The sequence below is a fragment of the Falco punctatus genome, assembly GCF_963210335.1.
Source record: "Falco punctatus genome assembly, chromosome: 5".
In the NCBI taxonomy this organism is placed as follows: domain Eukaryota; kingdom Metazoa; phylum Chordata; class Aves; order Falconiformes; family Falconidae; genus Falco; species Falco punctatus.
The window spans coordinates 53,795,547-53,812,254 of NC_137584.1; the positions used below are offsets into that span (position 1 = coordinate 53,795,547).

The following is a 16,708-nucleotide window of genomic DNA, read 5'->3' on the forward strand; positions in this document are numbered from 1 at the left end:
CATCTTATTAATGAACCAAAAGAAATGCATGTCATATATTTATCAAGTATCAACTGCATTGCTGTCAGTATGGACTTTGTTCTTAGTCATGTAAATGTTTGATTGTTTCTATTTTATATAATTATCTATATAAATTACATTTATATAAATAACATTTAAATCTAAGCTTACTAATATAAAGTTAATAGGCAAATTTTGATAAATTCTTATACAAAGTTTGGCTTTAGTTTCACCTGTTCCAACTGACACCCCTTTTTTGGTTAGATTGTAATGTCACAATTGTTCATATGAAATATGTACTTTCATAATTCTTTCATGACTCATAATGGTGAATTATGGATCCTGTTTTCAGAAGAATATGAAGAACAACCTTCAGGATTGGTACCAAATTCCGCTCCTCTCCTACCTGAAGGACCAACAGAAGCAGAGGAAGGCTCTCCAGTGCTACATAAGGTAATAATGTGAGAAGGAACGATTCTTTAACTAGTGGTGGACTATGTCTTTTGTGTTCCAAGTGGACTGTATTAAATTTTCGATCCTTTTTGGAAAAATTTCTCCTGTGTAGACCTCGTTCCAGGTAAGCACGTAGATTTTCAGCAGAAGTCTAACTTTGTCTTGTGTGAATCCACATGTTCCATCACATAGCAATTAAATATTTTGCCTACTTTTGCACCATTGTAGTGAGTGGCAAACCACCTATTGACTCCAAGGTTTACCACGGTATCTCTCATGGATACTTTATGTAAATTACGGTTGAAGAAAGAACGTGGATTTTTCAAAACCTGACATAATTTCATGCACTTGACTGTCATTTTTAGAATATGCACTGCCCACAGACTTGAAATTTTCAGCCCTGCAGTTTCCTTATCTATCAGGTTGCTTAGGAGACAGCTGTGATGTTTTTCTCTCAAGGGTTTTTCATCCATGTAATGACATCCTAATTAAAGATATACAGTGTTATAAGAAAGCCTTATTATCAGACCAGGAGATATGCTGCATCTTAATGCACTTATTTGTCAATGGATGTTTCTGATTGTTCTCTGACATGAATGACTTCACCCATCCTGTAGGTTGCTCAGGAGGGTAGAATATAGAGAGTTCATAGTTTGGAGGAACAAAGGAAAGGAATGCTTTTTCTTGACTATATTAAATATCTCTCCACTCCCACCGGATTCTTACATTGGATCGCAATTGCATATGTCGTTTTGTTGTTAACATTATCACATACTATACTGTGCACAGAAGCATTCCTGTTTCTGTGATTTTTAGTTAGCAGTCAGAATACAGTATGTACAGAACAACAAAGAAGAAATGGTCATTTTTTAGTCAAGGAAAAAGATGGGGTTGGGGTTTTATTTTATTTTTTTCAGATGTTTAGAGATACTGCTATGTACAAAGCAGGCCAAGTGACTGTCACATCTCCAGACAGAGTTTAGAAACTTTGCATAGCTCACTTTCCCCTTCTGTGAAGTAAGATTGATGATTGTCTTAAAATATGGGATACTTTGTAAGCAAAAAAAAAAAAAAGTAACAGGAACATAACTTACTTCAAAAGTTACTTTTATTCAGATTTCTTTCAAATGGCTTGACTTTTCAATGTACCATGTACTTTTCTAAAATTTAATCTGTATTTTGCATCTGATTTGCAAGACTCAAAGCATATGCTGTGTTCTAAGGTAAATTTTTTCTTTTTTTCAGAGGATTTATCTAATCTTTACATAATATATATTGCAGTGTTCAAGGTTGAAACACTCAAAGCTACTTCTATTAACGTTTTTTCTGTAACTTTTGTTTTTCTTAGGTGACTAGAGAGACATAGCATTTAATAAATTACTGAGTACGGATTACTCACATTGCGGTCTTGTTAAAGCCAGCGGTCTTGTTGAAGCCAACTGCTATAAATCGAAATGCTAAGTGTTTTCTTTCTGACTATATTTGAAAAACGAAATTAATCACTACAATAAGTAGTAATTAATCTGAAGTATCTTTTACCTCTTTGTAGCTGAGAAACTCATAGCAAAACCTCTGTCCAAGAAAGACAAGGGTGCATTACTTCCAGATACTTCTGTAAAGGCAGATTGGAACAATTATGGGAAAAAATACAAATTACTGGAAAGCATGAAGATTTCTTTCTTATATTATCTGCATTGCTGGAGGCAAGGAAGGTATCCCAGAGGGAATATGTTGTTGTACTCACCCAGTTTCGCTTATACCTAGATTAAAAAAGGGAGAAGAGCTGAGATACTTCTAGTCATTAAAGACTTGATCATTTTTATCCACATCTTTTTTTCTGCTTTAATAGGAATCTAGTTGACTTACTGGATCAAAATAATAGTTTAAAATATTAAAATTATTATATCAAAATAATAGTTTTATGTATACTAACTAATGTTACTGACTTTTATAACAAGTATTTATTATTCAACTCTGTGAGAAGTAGCACTTTGAATTAAAATGGATGCATATTTAATGATTAGTTAGAATTGTGTAGTCTGTATAGTACATACAGATATTCAAAAGACATAATGAAAAAAGTGTACAATAACAGTCCAAAACTAAACAAATATGTTGCTTTTTATCTGGCACGGCATCGAAGTTCACTACAAAATCATGGAGTTCAGAGAAAAGCATTGAAACATTCACAAGGCCTGGAAAAAGTGATGTTAGAGGATATACTTAGAAGATTAAACTAGCCAAGAATGAGCAGCAAAGAGAGTGCATAAAATAGTACATGATGTAGAGAGGTAAATTGGATGCACTCCTTTTTTCTTTTTTTTTTTTCCCTTCTGCTGTTAACAAGATCAGGGAACATTAAGCTGGAATGGAACAGCGCTAATATTGGTAGAAGAAAATTTTTGTTTATGTTGTGCTTAGTTAACCTGGTGAACCTAGCTACTACAAGACACTACTAAACCTATGCACTCAGAGATTAATTTTTTTAATAACAGTTTAGGGTGAGATTCCAAATGCATCTAAATGACTGGGAAACACAAATCTGCCTGATTTTTATTTTTTTTTATTTCAAGTTACATAACCACCAAATAAATCACCAAGAAGATACTGGGTTGAATCAAATGATGAATCATCTCTGTGTAATACTTGCAATGCCTTGAAGTGTGGCGGTTTTACAAAAGCTGCAGAGTGCTGCATAGAAGAAACAAATTGTCATTCTGCTGTTTGTAATAATGAAGGAAAGTCCTACACTGCTTTGGCTTTGGGCAATACCAGATACTTCTAAGACAAAACTGCTAAGACGACTACTGAAGGGGCTGATCAGTTATGGCAGTTCCTGTGTTGCAGCAGTGACACAGCAACTTTTCTTCCTATTCCTTTCATTTTTTTTTCAGTATAAGAGCTGATGGAAGGAAATGCCAATTTCTTTTATACGGGAAAGAAGAAAAATCATAATTTTGTAATACCCTATGGTGTTTTTCTTAATTTGGCAGAAAATGAAGCTTTTTTTTTAATCAAAAAAATATTTATTGAATAATTAAGTTGTTACCACCAGAAGAAAATATAATTGATTTTTTTGGTTGTGTTTGGGTTTTGGCCACAAGCATGTTTTCAAAAATATTTATTTATATCCAGGTCTGCAATATCTATTGTTCTTTCTGTATTTTTTGAGGAGTAGTTAAATACTTAGCTTTGTTAAGACTGCAAAACACAGTTACTGTGAAAATCATTGTAGCAGTTACTTGTGAGATTTGCTACAAGACTAAATAGAGCACTTAAAACCATAGAAGTATTCCACATTTTAATTACTGAGAATACCAGATGTCGATTTAAAAATAGTTTTCCAACTGCATATAGTATAAATGCATATTTAGCTAATTGTCAAAATTTTATGAGTGAATGAAATGGAGTCATTAACATTAGAAGAAGGTGTAATACTCAAGATCCAATATTAATCTTTGCAAATAATAAAAGAAAGTTGTAGTTCAAAGAACCTGCTTTCAAAATGCTTTCTGCCATCAGCTTTGCGTTCATAACATAATAAGTTTATGCAAACCTTGTTTTCCTGCCTTATGAGTTACTTAACTCCTGAGCCACAAAATTAGGTCATAATCATCTTTAATTACTACATACATCTAAACTGCCAATAGAAATTTCATGGAGTGAAGTTCTCACTGCACTGGTGAAGAATCCCAGGAAACAGAGATGGACCTGTCATCTGGCTGCTCCAGTGAATGTACTGGTTTCAGGTTCCTTAAGAGGAAAGCAGAAAAGACAGGGATTCACATAGGGTTGTGTCAGAAACCAGAATTCAGGTTTTGCAAAATTTTGGTAAATCAGAAATGTTTCAAAAGCGATGGAGTGTCTTGGGGGGGAGGGGGGTGGCGGTCAGAAATGTTCTGCTGCCTATAAAATCTTACAAATACGTTTTATAATTCAAGGTGGCCTACCACTCTCTACATAAAATGCATCTAATTAGATTATGAATGTTAAGTATTCAGTTCTACATTATGTGAGAATACTGGGAAGTAGTAATAGACAAAAACAAAACAGTAATTTAAAATTTCCATTTAAAGTGTAAGAAAATATTCTTTCTGATGTATTTATCTTTGAAAAATTATGTTAAGGTGTAAAATAATGCAAATGTGAAATAAAAAGCATGATAAGAAAAGGGTTACCTTGAGGAACTACATCATTGCACAACTGCACAATTTGGATAATCTACACAGAGATCATCAAAACTTGATTCCACGTATGTTTAAACAAAGTTTGGAGTTATCACTCTTCACATAAATAATTCATGTTCTCATTCTTCTTGCCCTAGAGCAGGTTGTTGTCAAACTTTCTGCATACTTAGCTTAGTGTGTCTGAAACTAACCTGCCAAGTAATTGATACTTTTCCCGTGGGCTTGAGCTGATTCGATGTGAGTGTTTTCGTGGGCTGAAAATTTATTAGATCTAAAAATTACAAAAGCATAGAAAACATGCTCAAAAATATTTCCAAAAATACTAGCTAGAATTTTTTTCTATTAGTTTCATCAAAAATGTTCATTTTATGGTTTGTGCAGTTTCTGTTTTCTCCTTTAGTGGCACCTTTCTTCACATTACTGGGGAACACTTCAGTGACTGGTTATCTTTTAGGAAGAGGAGGGACTAGGAAGATATGATAATGCTAACGACGGAAACAGTAAAGGATTGGTGTGATGGAACTCTTACAGAGAATAGAGCTGAACACTTACAACACATCATGAAGTGTGCTCATTTTCAAGGTTCAGAGAGGTTGCAGGCCCAAAAAGATGTGATATTGAATTGAATTAGAATGTATTATAGTACAGTTTATAATTCTGGGCTTCATTCGTGCCTAAGATGATTACAGATCTGTCTTTCTAAAGGCACTGACATCAGGGCTGAAAGAAACTATGCTTTTCTAGAATCAGTCTGCAAAGCTGCTCTGTGGTCTTCCACATAAACTGTTGAATAGACATTATAAAATAGATGCATCTTTGCAAATCCTACTTTTGAAGTAGTAATTACTTTGATTGTTCTTGAAGAAATCCTTCTTCTGAAGGAAATGTTACTATGCTACCATCCATGAGGAATGGACCATTTTCCTTAAATGTTGCCCGACGTTAACATATTTCATCTTTTTAGTTCTGTAGTTTCCTATTTTTAGATATTCTGTTTTCCCTTTAAAATGTAGTTTGTACTGTTCAAGTTTAATTACTGTCTTAAGCATATGTGGGGCTACTTTATTTGTAAGCTGGTAGCTCTTCTTTTCCAACTCCAGAACCACCTCTGTGGTTCCTAATGAGTTCTGTCTCAAAAATTGTTTACATCTGTGTCTATAGTATTAAGTCATTGGAAGAAAAAGTATCTGGTTTATAATCAAATTAATACCTGTTGGGGAAAAAAGAAAAGATGAAATTACATCCATCGTCATTCACTGTGACTCGTCTGTTTAAATATAGGTAGAATCAGGCTGAGGCACTGAACTGGTCAAGCAGAACCAAAAATACTATTGAGAACACTTACATTAAGGTAGCTTTCAGGAGCAAGGTAGCTTCTCTCTTTCCTGTGGTTTTCTCCTTGGGTCCTCATCGCCTCTTTCTGAACAGGACTGAACTTTTAAAATGTAAATTTTAATGCAAAGCTGTAACCACAGATAAATTCCCAGAGGCCAAGACTTCAAGAGGGAAAACTGCTGTTCTAAACCGTAGTGCTTCAGTCTGAAATATCTTGTCTCCACTCTTCCTCCTCTTTCTTTTGTTGTCCCTCAAATAGTTGTTTGAATTCTGAGGTGCAGTATTTGTCAATGTTGAGCTACAACTACAGTTTTCACCCACCATATATCCTGCTGGTCTCTCCTAGCCCTGAACAGGTCTGGGATTTTGTTGTTTCAAAGCCAAAACCAGGCAAAGTCCTCTCTGCATGTGGCTCTAGGATTCGTAGATGGAGAACCTAGTATGTGTTGGCTTAATCCTAAACACTTCAGTGGTTTAGCTGTTTTTTATGGGAAAGACAGAATTTCATGCCAATGTCTCTGTTGTATGTGGTTCTGCTAGATACAACTATGTTAATACTGTTAGACGTAAGGGTTACAATATGGTTAATCTGAATTAGCTAGGCTTGTTCTTTAACAACACTAGAAAGGGGGGAAAGCAATTACAAATAAATTGCATTTTAAATAGGAAGGTCATGGCAAAAGGAAAATATGTAATTCTGCTAGCAGAGCTCCCTGTCAGTTGTTCATTTAATGGGGAAATGTTTGCAAGAGTACAGAATAGCAGCAAAGAAAATGATGAGTTGTGTGTGGTGTCACAGCATTTCTCCCAAACGTGACTCAGAACAGTTTTGGCAGGTGGCATCAACATGGTTCTCGGGAGTAAAGTAAATTGCTATAAATCTTTTACCCATGGACAATGTAATAAAAACAAAATACAAACTTAATACTGAGTTTAACATTCTAAAGCCTAGTCTGAAAAGACACAGACACGTATTTGTTCTTGCCATCTGTGATCTAACGAGTCTTTAATTAGATCAAGTTCTGTAGAAACAGCTTCTGTGGGAGGGTTCCCCTGTGCAGAGTGAGCAGGCTGTAGAGGAAGTGCATTTACTTTCATGGCTTTAAAACCTAAACAGACTGTCTGCACCTCTTTGTTCTGTCAGTCTGTCTCTTAGTCTGTCAGAGAACCTCTGCAGACCATTAGTCTTAGAGTCAACTCTGCACAGCCTAGAAGAAAGCACTACCAAAGGTGAAGACTTGGGATGAGACTTTGTCCCAGATACTTCTTTTAGATGCCCTCTGCTTCGGGTTTTGCTAGGAAGTGTGTTCTGATTCATATGATTGTTTCCAGAAGTTGCACAGGGAGAGTTTAGTACTTGACTTACTGCTGTGGATTCTACAGCAGGGGTCAGGAACTAATATGCTTTTGTGTATTTAGCCTTTAATTTTTTTTGCCTTGGTTGTTCCTCACGTGGCAACACTGAGACAATATTAAGTATCAAAAAAGGAGCTGTAAAGCAAGCCAAGCCTTCTAGAAAAGGAAGGCATATATTTTATTACTCTTTTTATTTTTACGATTGTAAACAAAGCAAAAGAAACTTCAGAAAATCTAAGCTTCTACAGTTGATATGAACTTATGTTCTCTCCTTCTGGTGAGCTGTATCTTTCAAAGGGTGGAGAATTAGAATGCGGCAACAAAATTGAACACCATTAGTGGCACACTGTACAAAGGAGCTCGTGTTTTGTACAAGGTTCAGTATTTGTTCTTGTGAACAGAAAAGCTCAAGATAATTATAGTATCTGAAACATTAATTATTTCTTTAAACAGAGCCCTAATAATTCTGTATTCATATTTAAGCCTTGCAATCTGGATGAATTTAATAACTAACACCATATCTGTTACAACACTAGATTTGCTAAATCTTAGTACAGACACAGTGACAATAGCACAGAGCTCTTCGGAGCTTCCTGGGAGATCTGCCCATGCATAACAAGTGGTCAGCAGGTTTGGAAATGGGGAAAGAAAAGATCGCCAGCCTCTTCAGCCCTCCATACTCTAGACTTAACGTGGCTTGCTCCTTACATCAGCATGTCCCTGATGCATTCTCAGTGTCTAAGTGTAACCACTACCTCCTTAGCCAAATAGCTCCTGCCCGTTTTCCCAGCCTCCACTCACTCATTCGCAGTGCTCCTGCTGCTACTTCATCTCCATGTTGCAGCAGCTCTTGCACTGCCACCTTGCATCTGCTGCTGGCCCTGCTTGTTCCTCCCATCACTGGGCTGGGAAAAGTAGTTCAAGGAGTGGGGTAAGAAGGTCGCAAAGGTATGTGGGCTGGACAAGAGAGGATAGTGGCAGACACATCTGCTTCAAAAAGATCTAGTGTCTAGTTCCTACCTCATTATATGCTTGAAAGTTTGTAAGAATAAGGTAAGAAAGCTATCATGCTCGAACAGTACTCTTGGGAATTGGGAGTCTGTCCCTACAGACCCTAGGAATTCTCATTAGTTGCCACGTCAGGTGAACACAGCTATTTGAATGTCTCTAATTGTGTGCTTTTTTTCCTTTGGTATTCATGCTGAAATGCTGTGCTTGAGCATATGAAAGCCTATGTGATGAGTTGTTTTTAAAACAGATCATAAGAACCTTCAGTTAGACAGCTTAATTATAGTGGATACTTTAATCTTCTAACTGTAAAACAAGGATAATTTCCTGTGTTTTGGTGTCTGAAAGTGTAAAAAACTTAGTCCATTTTTTATAAGATAAGTCAGTCTTCTGTAGTGGCACTTAAGAGAATTCTACTAGACTGTTCTCTGGAAAGGTCCACATTTGATTATAGTATTAGTAAAATGTAGAGATTCTGTAATATTTACTTAAAAGGGAAGGTAAAAAGCCTACTTCAACATCATTCACAGAGGATTTTCAAAAAGATTTCGTTTTGACTGCAAGTGAAGTAAATTCATGATTGTATATGGCAAGGAACCACAAGTTTACAAATGCTGAAGGAAATGTTAACTGCTTAGAGTCGTTCCCTTTACAGCACTCTCCTGTATTATACTTCATATTAGTGGGACCATGTTTCTTTCTTTTGTGTTTACTTTTACCATTGACTTAGTCTCAAGTTTATTAACAAGGATTTTGTGTGTGAAGTAGATTTTTTTCGTAGTCCCGCCAATGCTACATCATTATATTCTAAGTAGTCTTGAGTGTGTCTAAAATAATCCAGCAATCCAAAAATTGTTTTTTCAATTTTTCAAATCCAAAGTGTTTTTTGAGCAGACTAATTCTAATGACTAATGCTTGAACATGGTGGTTGTGGGCAGTGTGCTTATATGAATTCAGTAAACTCAGTAAGTGAATGGGAGCTTGATCCTGTTTCTTCTAAGTCAACAGAACAATACTATTAAACTAACAAAATAATACTAGGGAATGGGACAGAGACAAAAAAGTTCAAATCTAATTCAACTACTAACATTGACTAGATTTTTTTTAATTAATTCCGTTTAGTTTAAGAAAGTAATTGAACTGTTCAAGGCATAAAAACTAAGGTTTGGGAGATATAGATCGTGATTCCAATACAGTCTTCATTTGTGTGTGCCAAGAAAATTTTACTCTGTGCCTCACTTTACTCCAAATTAAAATTGGACAATAGTACTTGATGAGGAAATGTTAAGTTTTATTCATCAGGGCTTTGAAATCTGTGATGGATTAGTTTAGTGTCTGGAAACAAAGTATTTTTGTTCCATTTTAAAATGCTGAAACTAATGCTTAAGTGATAAAAAGAACTGCTGTGAAGCAGCCCTCTGTTTTCTCTCTTTAAGCATTAAATATGGAGGGACCACAGTATGCTTTGCCTGTGAGCTCACACAAAATGAAACAAACAATTGGCAAGCTAGAGCATCAAGAACTGTAATGAGTTTTTTTCTCTGTTGCTTGTAGAAAGCCCTTGTTGACTTTGTGGTTACTCTCCAGAGCTGCTGAATGATGCTGTGTGAGCTTCCTAATACTGCTCATTTTTAACTGGGGTTTTAGAGACAGTAATGTCACTAACTGGCTGTTTTTTGAACCAATTCAGGCTTATAGCAGAACATTAAACATCTTTCTTACAAGCAGATGAGTACCTCTGTGCTTGGCAGAACTGGATAGTCTGATGCTTTTAACACTAAGGCTATTTGAGAAATTCAGAAACAATGTAGTAGGTTTTGCTTTAGGCTGACCATGAATCTGAAGTTCAACTAACAGTCTTAAAATCATAAACAAGGGCCAAGGTTTGAGGGTTTAGTTTCAAGCCTGTTCTCCTTTACTCCCTGAAAAAAATCTTATTTTGGGGGAAGTACTAGAATCTAATTTCTCCCTATCTTCTCTGGCCTAGGGCTCCAGACTTTCACCTGCTTTCCAAGGTCTTCATAGGAACCAGTCCCTGCTCTTACAATGCCTGCCTGGATATAACTTGTTCTTTCATGCACGCCATACCAAACGGACACTGACAGAGCCTAGCTGTCCTGTCAACCTGAAGCAGAGGTCCACAATGGTTTTTCACTGACAGCGTTGTGATACTAGGTCTGAACCTACAGTGTGCTGCACTGCTTTCGTGGTGCTCCATAGGCCTGAAGTTCATGGTTGAATGTGTGGTTTATGCTTGGTTCCAGAAAGGCAAATTTTGAAAGAGACATAAGGCCTATCAGTTGTGTTGGCTTCTGCCCTCCGTGAAAATGAAAGTACATGGGTCATTACCAGATACTTGTGAACAGCCTGCGTGGAAGAAGGTAGAGAAAATAATCTGACCCTGGAGACAGTAAACTCAGGAAGGGCAGTCACATTTCTTTATGGGAATTCTTGCAGTAGGTACGACCTGTTAGAATGAGAATAGGTTTGTTTATAGAGAGACTGAGTTGCATACTCCACTAATTTCATTAGAAATCAGAGAATTTCCTTCAACTCTTCCAGGCTTGGGTTTGTTTTTTTTTTTATTTGGGTTTTGTTGGGGGTTTTTTAGCTCTGAATTATAAAGTAACCTGGAACGATTTGAACTGCTTTTGACTGAAACTTGCAGTCTTAAAAAATAGACAGGTTTCTCTTGTTAAAACTATGCAATAAGATGGCTTTTTAGTATTCTGTCTTTACTTATGTAGTAGGAGAAATAACTCTTAATTCTTTACAGACCATGTATGTTTTAAGCTGACTTCAAGCAGATTCGTAAACTTTGGTTTCTACACATACCTGAAAACTCTTTATTTGCAAGTAACTTTTTTTTTTTCCTTTTAAAGCAGGGTAGTGTTTCCTTGTTTGTAACCACATAGGAGTTAACATTTTATGGCTGATAGACATTCTTTTTCAAACGAGGTATATTCTCTCCTTATTCAGGAAGCTGGTGGGTTTTTGTGCATGTGTTGGCCCCGTTGTCTGTCATTTTACCTTCCTGCTTCTTTTTTTTTCTTTTACAGACATCACCAGTCATCAGTAAATCAGGGGACCTAAAATTTAGCTCAGAATCTGACACAGATAGAGACTCACCTGCAACACGGTAAGCAGGAAATACTTAAAACAATTTGTAGTGTTACTTCTACAACTGTTGTTAGAAAACTGAGAAATGTTGCAAGGGTAATTTTGTTTTAGCAAGAAAAACAGTACTAGGGCAACAATTCAAAAAGCGCTTCACAATTGAAACATGAAAGAAATAACAGTTTGTATGTGTGTACACAGACACCCTTCCTCGCCCAAAAGAGCAAGGACTATAATGTATGTAAGAATCGAAACTCAGGGATATGGGACTGCCCTGTGGCATCCCTTAGCTATGTATTAGGCTTTATTGCTACAAACTGCCAACTATTTTTGCACCTTCTAAAAATTAGTGTAGATTGTGAAAGGTTGTCACATACTGAGATGATGCAAGCTAACATCTTTGTGACACTTGCATTTTTAGGAAATTATATGTATTTGTCATGTGAAAGCTGTAGGTAGATAAGATCTCAACATTTTAAACAAGAGCTTCCACAGTATCTTTAGCTATTGCAACCATTTATACTTGAAAAAATACATCTGAAAATACATCCCGTGTTTGCCAATACAGGTATCTGTTATCTAAAGCAAAGTTATTTCACTATTGTTTTCCAGACTGGCCCCCTCCTCATGTAAATAATCTGTGCATATATGGTGTAGATGCAGATACATATCTAATTTTAATTTACCTTTAAATCTCAATTTTCTATCTCCACCTGTATCTAGATTTGAAAATAGAAAATTATGAGTAGAAAGTTTAACCCTCAGGTATGATGGGGAATGGGCTTTGACAGAATTCAGTGTTGAATTTTGGGCATAACTATTCTGATAGGATGTACATTAAGGAAGGAAATGCCTTAAAAGCACAGTTACTGTGACAATTGATACAGTCTGTTAGAAGTGAGTATCAAAAACGTGGTATGACTCAACTCCATTAGTAGAACTTCAGGAAACACTTTGCGTGACCTTTCCAGGTCATCCACTGAAGAATGTGGGACCACAGATTTAAAATTTAGAATCACAAATGATTTAATCAAATTCAAGAATTTTTAGTTACGTCAAACATGTAATACTCATTTTAATGGAAATTAAGGCTGTCCTGAGAAGAGGTCACACTTCAGTGTGATGCTGAAGACACAGAGCCCCCAAACTGCTTCAGTTACATTTCAGAAAGGTGAGAGAAGACACCTACATGCCTGAGTCACTTGAATGTGCTCCCTCCTCCTGAACTATAAGAAGCAGAAGCATCATGGAGATGCCAGTCTGAAGTTATGCTTCATGTCATTGCTGTCCCATCTGGGCAAAGAGCACTATGGCAGAACCTCTTTCACAAGCTTTCAGGGTACTGAACCATTTATACCTGATCACTGGTGAGGGTGAATGGAAGATGCCATGAGGTAGTGTTTGATGCTATATTTTAAACTAATTTGAAAGGGAGGTAGATAAGCATGCCAGTCCTACAGTGCAGTATTTTCCTTCCATGTACAGGACATTCTAGGTTTTATTATGGTTTTGCTGTATTTTTTCCTAGTGCTTGTGTTTTGTCTGATGTGGAGAGGGCAGTTTTCACTGCATGTTTTAAGATAAGAATGCAAATCTGAGTAATGTCTACTCCTGATCTAAAGCTTGAATCTGAAAGTATGTACATTGCAGGCTCTTCCATGAACTACAACATAATGGAATGTGATTAACTTGTCTTTGTAATTATAACAGCGATTCCACGTACCACGTTGGTTTGAGGGTTGGTTTTTTTTGAAGACTACAGAGTTTTGCCTTATTTTGAGAGCTATAAGAGAGAAGGATCTTCTGGCATTTCTGATGCCACTAGTTAGAAAGACTGTTCCATATTTGTGTTTATAGGCTGTCTATATAGCACAGAGTAGATAACAAAATGTTTCAGAAACATGGTAGCGTATTTTTAATGAAAACTCTCACTTCTTTGTACCTGAAACAGTGACCCACAGGGGCTGTGACAGATCTGTAGGTTTCTTGTTCATTGTAGTTGATATGTCTTAAAATATCCTTAAAAAATGACACTCATGCAAGTGTTGTGATCTTAACTGGAAAAGTTTTCTACTTTATCATCTAAAAGCACTATCAACATGACTCGTGATCCAGTCCAATCTGTTCTTAAATAGTTGCTCCACTTAGAACATTCTGCTATTTTCCTGTTTTCTGTGAAAATACACTTAATATCCATGTCAAATGCTAGTATATTATAGGAATTATGCAGTAAATAAACTTTGTAAGAATGAAGTGAGATGTAATTGCTAAGTACACACTTCCACTATGGAGAAGTGAAACTGACAGCACCTGCACAACTCGCTATACCTTTATTTGAGCCTCCTCCAGATGAATGATTGCTGTTTGGCCTATGAACAGTATTCATTAGGGCCACAATACCTGCTGTAAAAGAAAGTGAATGGCAAGCCCTTATGGCATGTCTATCTTTCAGAATTTCTGGATGGAAAGTACAGTTTTGCAATAGGAAAATAAATTTTATCCAAGATGGTAGTAGATTTTTATCTTAGCCAAGCAGTTAACCTATCTTCTGCAGACTTTAAAAGAAACAGAGAAACGGCCACATAATAGATGCTAAGTGAACCAAGGTTTTTATCTAGGTATCTCAAAGGTTTGATGCATCATCACATCTGGTGTTCAAATAATAAAGAGATGAAAGCTTCTCAAAATCTGAGTAGCTTTATACTGAAAATCCGCATAGCAACCTCACCCTTTGAATATTAATGAAACTATTTGTCAGGACAGACATTTTCTCCTCAGATATATTCCTATTGTACGGTTTTGTTGAGCTACACTAGGTAGTGCTGTCTGCGTAAATTTACAAATGTTTACACATGAGACCCAGCTGAACACTCAGTTTGGTAGATTGGTACTTATACTGCTGAGTAATTATGATTTTGTACTCCTGTTTCCTCATGCAGCAGTACTTCTCAAATTGTTTCAGGAATCCTAATGCAGAAGGTCTTAAACTCCAGTGCCTTTTCCTTAGAATGTTCCAGTATTAGAGCTGCAGCAATTCATTTTTCATGAATACACAATTTAGCTTAAAAAAACCCACCCAAAACTATAAGCAGATACTTATCAGTCCATTAGTAAGGCTGGTGTGTAAACATTTCCATCTATAAAATATTAGTACATTATGACAGTATCATCAACAGTAGCGCTCTTGCAGCACCCTTTTTGGGGGAACTGCGTACATCTCATTACATTCTTTAGTCTTGATTCATCCACTCGCTTATGTGTTTCAGCAGCATTCAGTGTAACAGTTCTGGTCACAAACCAAGACCTCTTTGTGCTACACACAATAAAAATTTTGAACAAAGACAGTACCTGCCCTTGAAAGGTTACAGCTGAAGTATTATTACGCATTTATAGTTTAATAAAGTTACACTTCTGCCAAGAACGGGAATTCATGGTTGAAGTGGTGTAACATCTGCATAAACCCTGGCATCATCTGCAAGACCAGTCTAATTCTCTTGTTAAAGGCACTAACTGGGAAAGATACAGGAGCTTGAGTGATGGTTTTGGCATTGTATGAAGTCTGGATAAGCATAAATAGACATTATAGTGATTTCTGATTCTGTAAATCTGTCATAGTTCAGGTAAATTAAAATGGAAAACTTAATCTCATACAGTTTGCCTGCCTATCTTAGTCTTGTTGAATAAATAAACTAGGTGTCTGAGCTTAGGAAAGGGGGAAAAAAATTGCAATGACTTTTATGAGAGGAGGAGAGTGGTAATTTGTATTTTTTAACTATATCTGTTGACTATTGATCAAGACTGGCTGATTTTTTTTTTTTTAAGATCATGAGCAGTTCTTTCCAAAGCAATGCTATGATAAAAAGTAGACAAGTGGAGTGGTCTCATATTTTGTCTTCATGGTTTTTCTGTCTTTGTTCTGCTGTGAAACATAGTTTTTGTAGCTGTTCCAGCATTGTACTCAAGAGGGACAGGCAGACAATTGCTCTAACAGATCAGCTGTGGGTGGAAAAAGCTCTAAATTTGGGCTAACTTTGTGTTTCTTTTACTCTTTTTATATCTACTTTTCTCTAGAGGTGCAAAGAAAAAGAAGAAAAAGATACAGAGGAATGAAAGAGAAAATCAGCACAACTTAATGGGTCTCGATACTCTTGTATCATCAGTTACAGCTAATGGTGTTGAAAAAAAATCTACAGCCCATGGGGTGGAACTGAAGAAGAAAAAGGCAGTGAGAGGCTCAAACTTAAGCAGAAACGGAAAGACAAATATTGCCTTTGAGCCTGAATGTTATGATGTATAATCATAATTTAATTCCAGATATCGGTGTGATATTCAGCATACACATTGAAGACTGCGCTACAATCTCACTTCTAGGAGTAACAAGAAAAAGAGAAATTAAAATATTCAAATATGCAAAATGGCACCAGTGTGGACTCCCCAGTGGTGTAAACATGTTTTGGGAGACTTTTGCCCTGAGTTGCTTGAAATCAATAGAACTTGACTGATCGGCTCCTCGCTGGACTGGTATCATCTGAAACCATCAAATACAATGTTAACCAATTTAATATCTGATTACACTGTATCAGGCATTTCTGTAGACTGTAGATCAATCCATTGGGAGCAGAGACTCAAGTGACCACGGCTGATCCAGAGCAAAACAAGCTCAACCACTACTTAAGTTACTAGATTAGCATAAATAGAGGAGTGTTCAGAATGGTAAAATTCCAAAGGAATGCTGACATTACAGGGTAGCTGAAAACATAAGCTTTTAAAAAATATTTTCCTGGCATCAGATATTCACTTGGACTGCATTTTGCAGCTCTGAAGCAAATTGTTGAGTAACCAGCTATGCAACTACACTGTCTTCAGTGGGACTACTCATGCTTACCAATGTAAGTAAGTGTTGCAAATTCCAGGCAGTTATATTTTTCAAATGAGGGGGTTTGCACATAATAAAGATGCATCGCAATTTTGACAGAGTTTCTGCGTCCTTTGGCAACAGTTTTGCCAAATATACTTTCTTTTGTCTGAATGAAATATTTCATATCAGTCTGTTGTTTGTTTTACTTGTAGTCTTTATCCATTTTAAGTGTCATTAACCTATTTTTTTAAAATTAGTATTATGTTGTGAACTTTTACTAATGACCTCACTAATTATCTACAGTGCTTTCTATCAGTTAGTGTTGGTATTTTTTCTGGCTGATGATGCCCAGTTTATTTTTACTCTGCTAGGAAATTCTTCCTCCTCCCCCTCT

General features: G+C 36.3%; 1 protein-coding gene across 2 annotated transcripts in view; it reads left to right on the plus strand.

Moving 5' to 3' along the window:
• AHI1 (Abelson helper integration site 1) overlaps positions 1-16,433 on the plus strand; it is a 104,025-nt gene extending 87,592 nt beyond the window's left edge. For both annotated transcript variants that reach the window (XM_080390105.1, XM_080390106.1), the window contains exons 23-25: positions 353-453; positions 11,399-11,478; positions 15,528-16,433. In XM_080390105.1, coding sequence (XP_080246231.1) covers positions 353-453; positions 11,399-11,478; positions 15,528-15,753 — 407 coding nt within the window. In that variant the 3' untranslated portion in view covers positions 15,754-16,433. The remainder of the gene's footprint in view (positions 1-352; positions 454-11,398; positions 11,479-15,527) is intronic.
• The last annotated feature ends 275 nt before the right edge of the window (positions 16,434-16,708 follow it).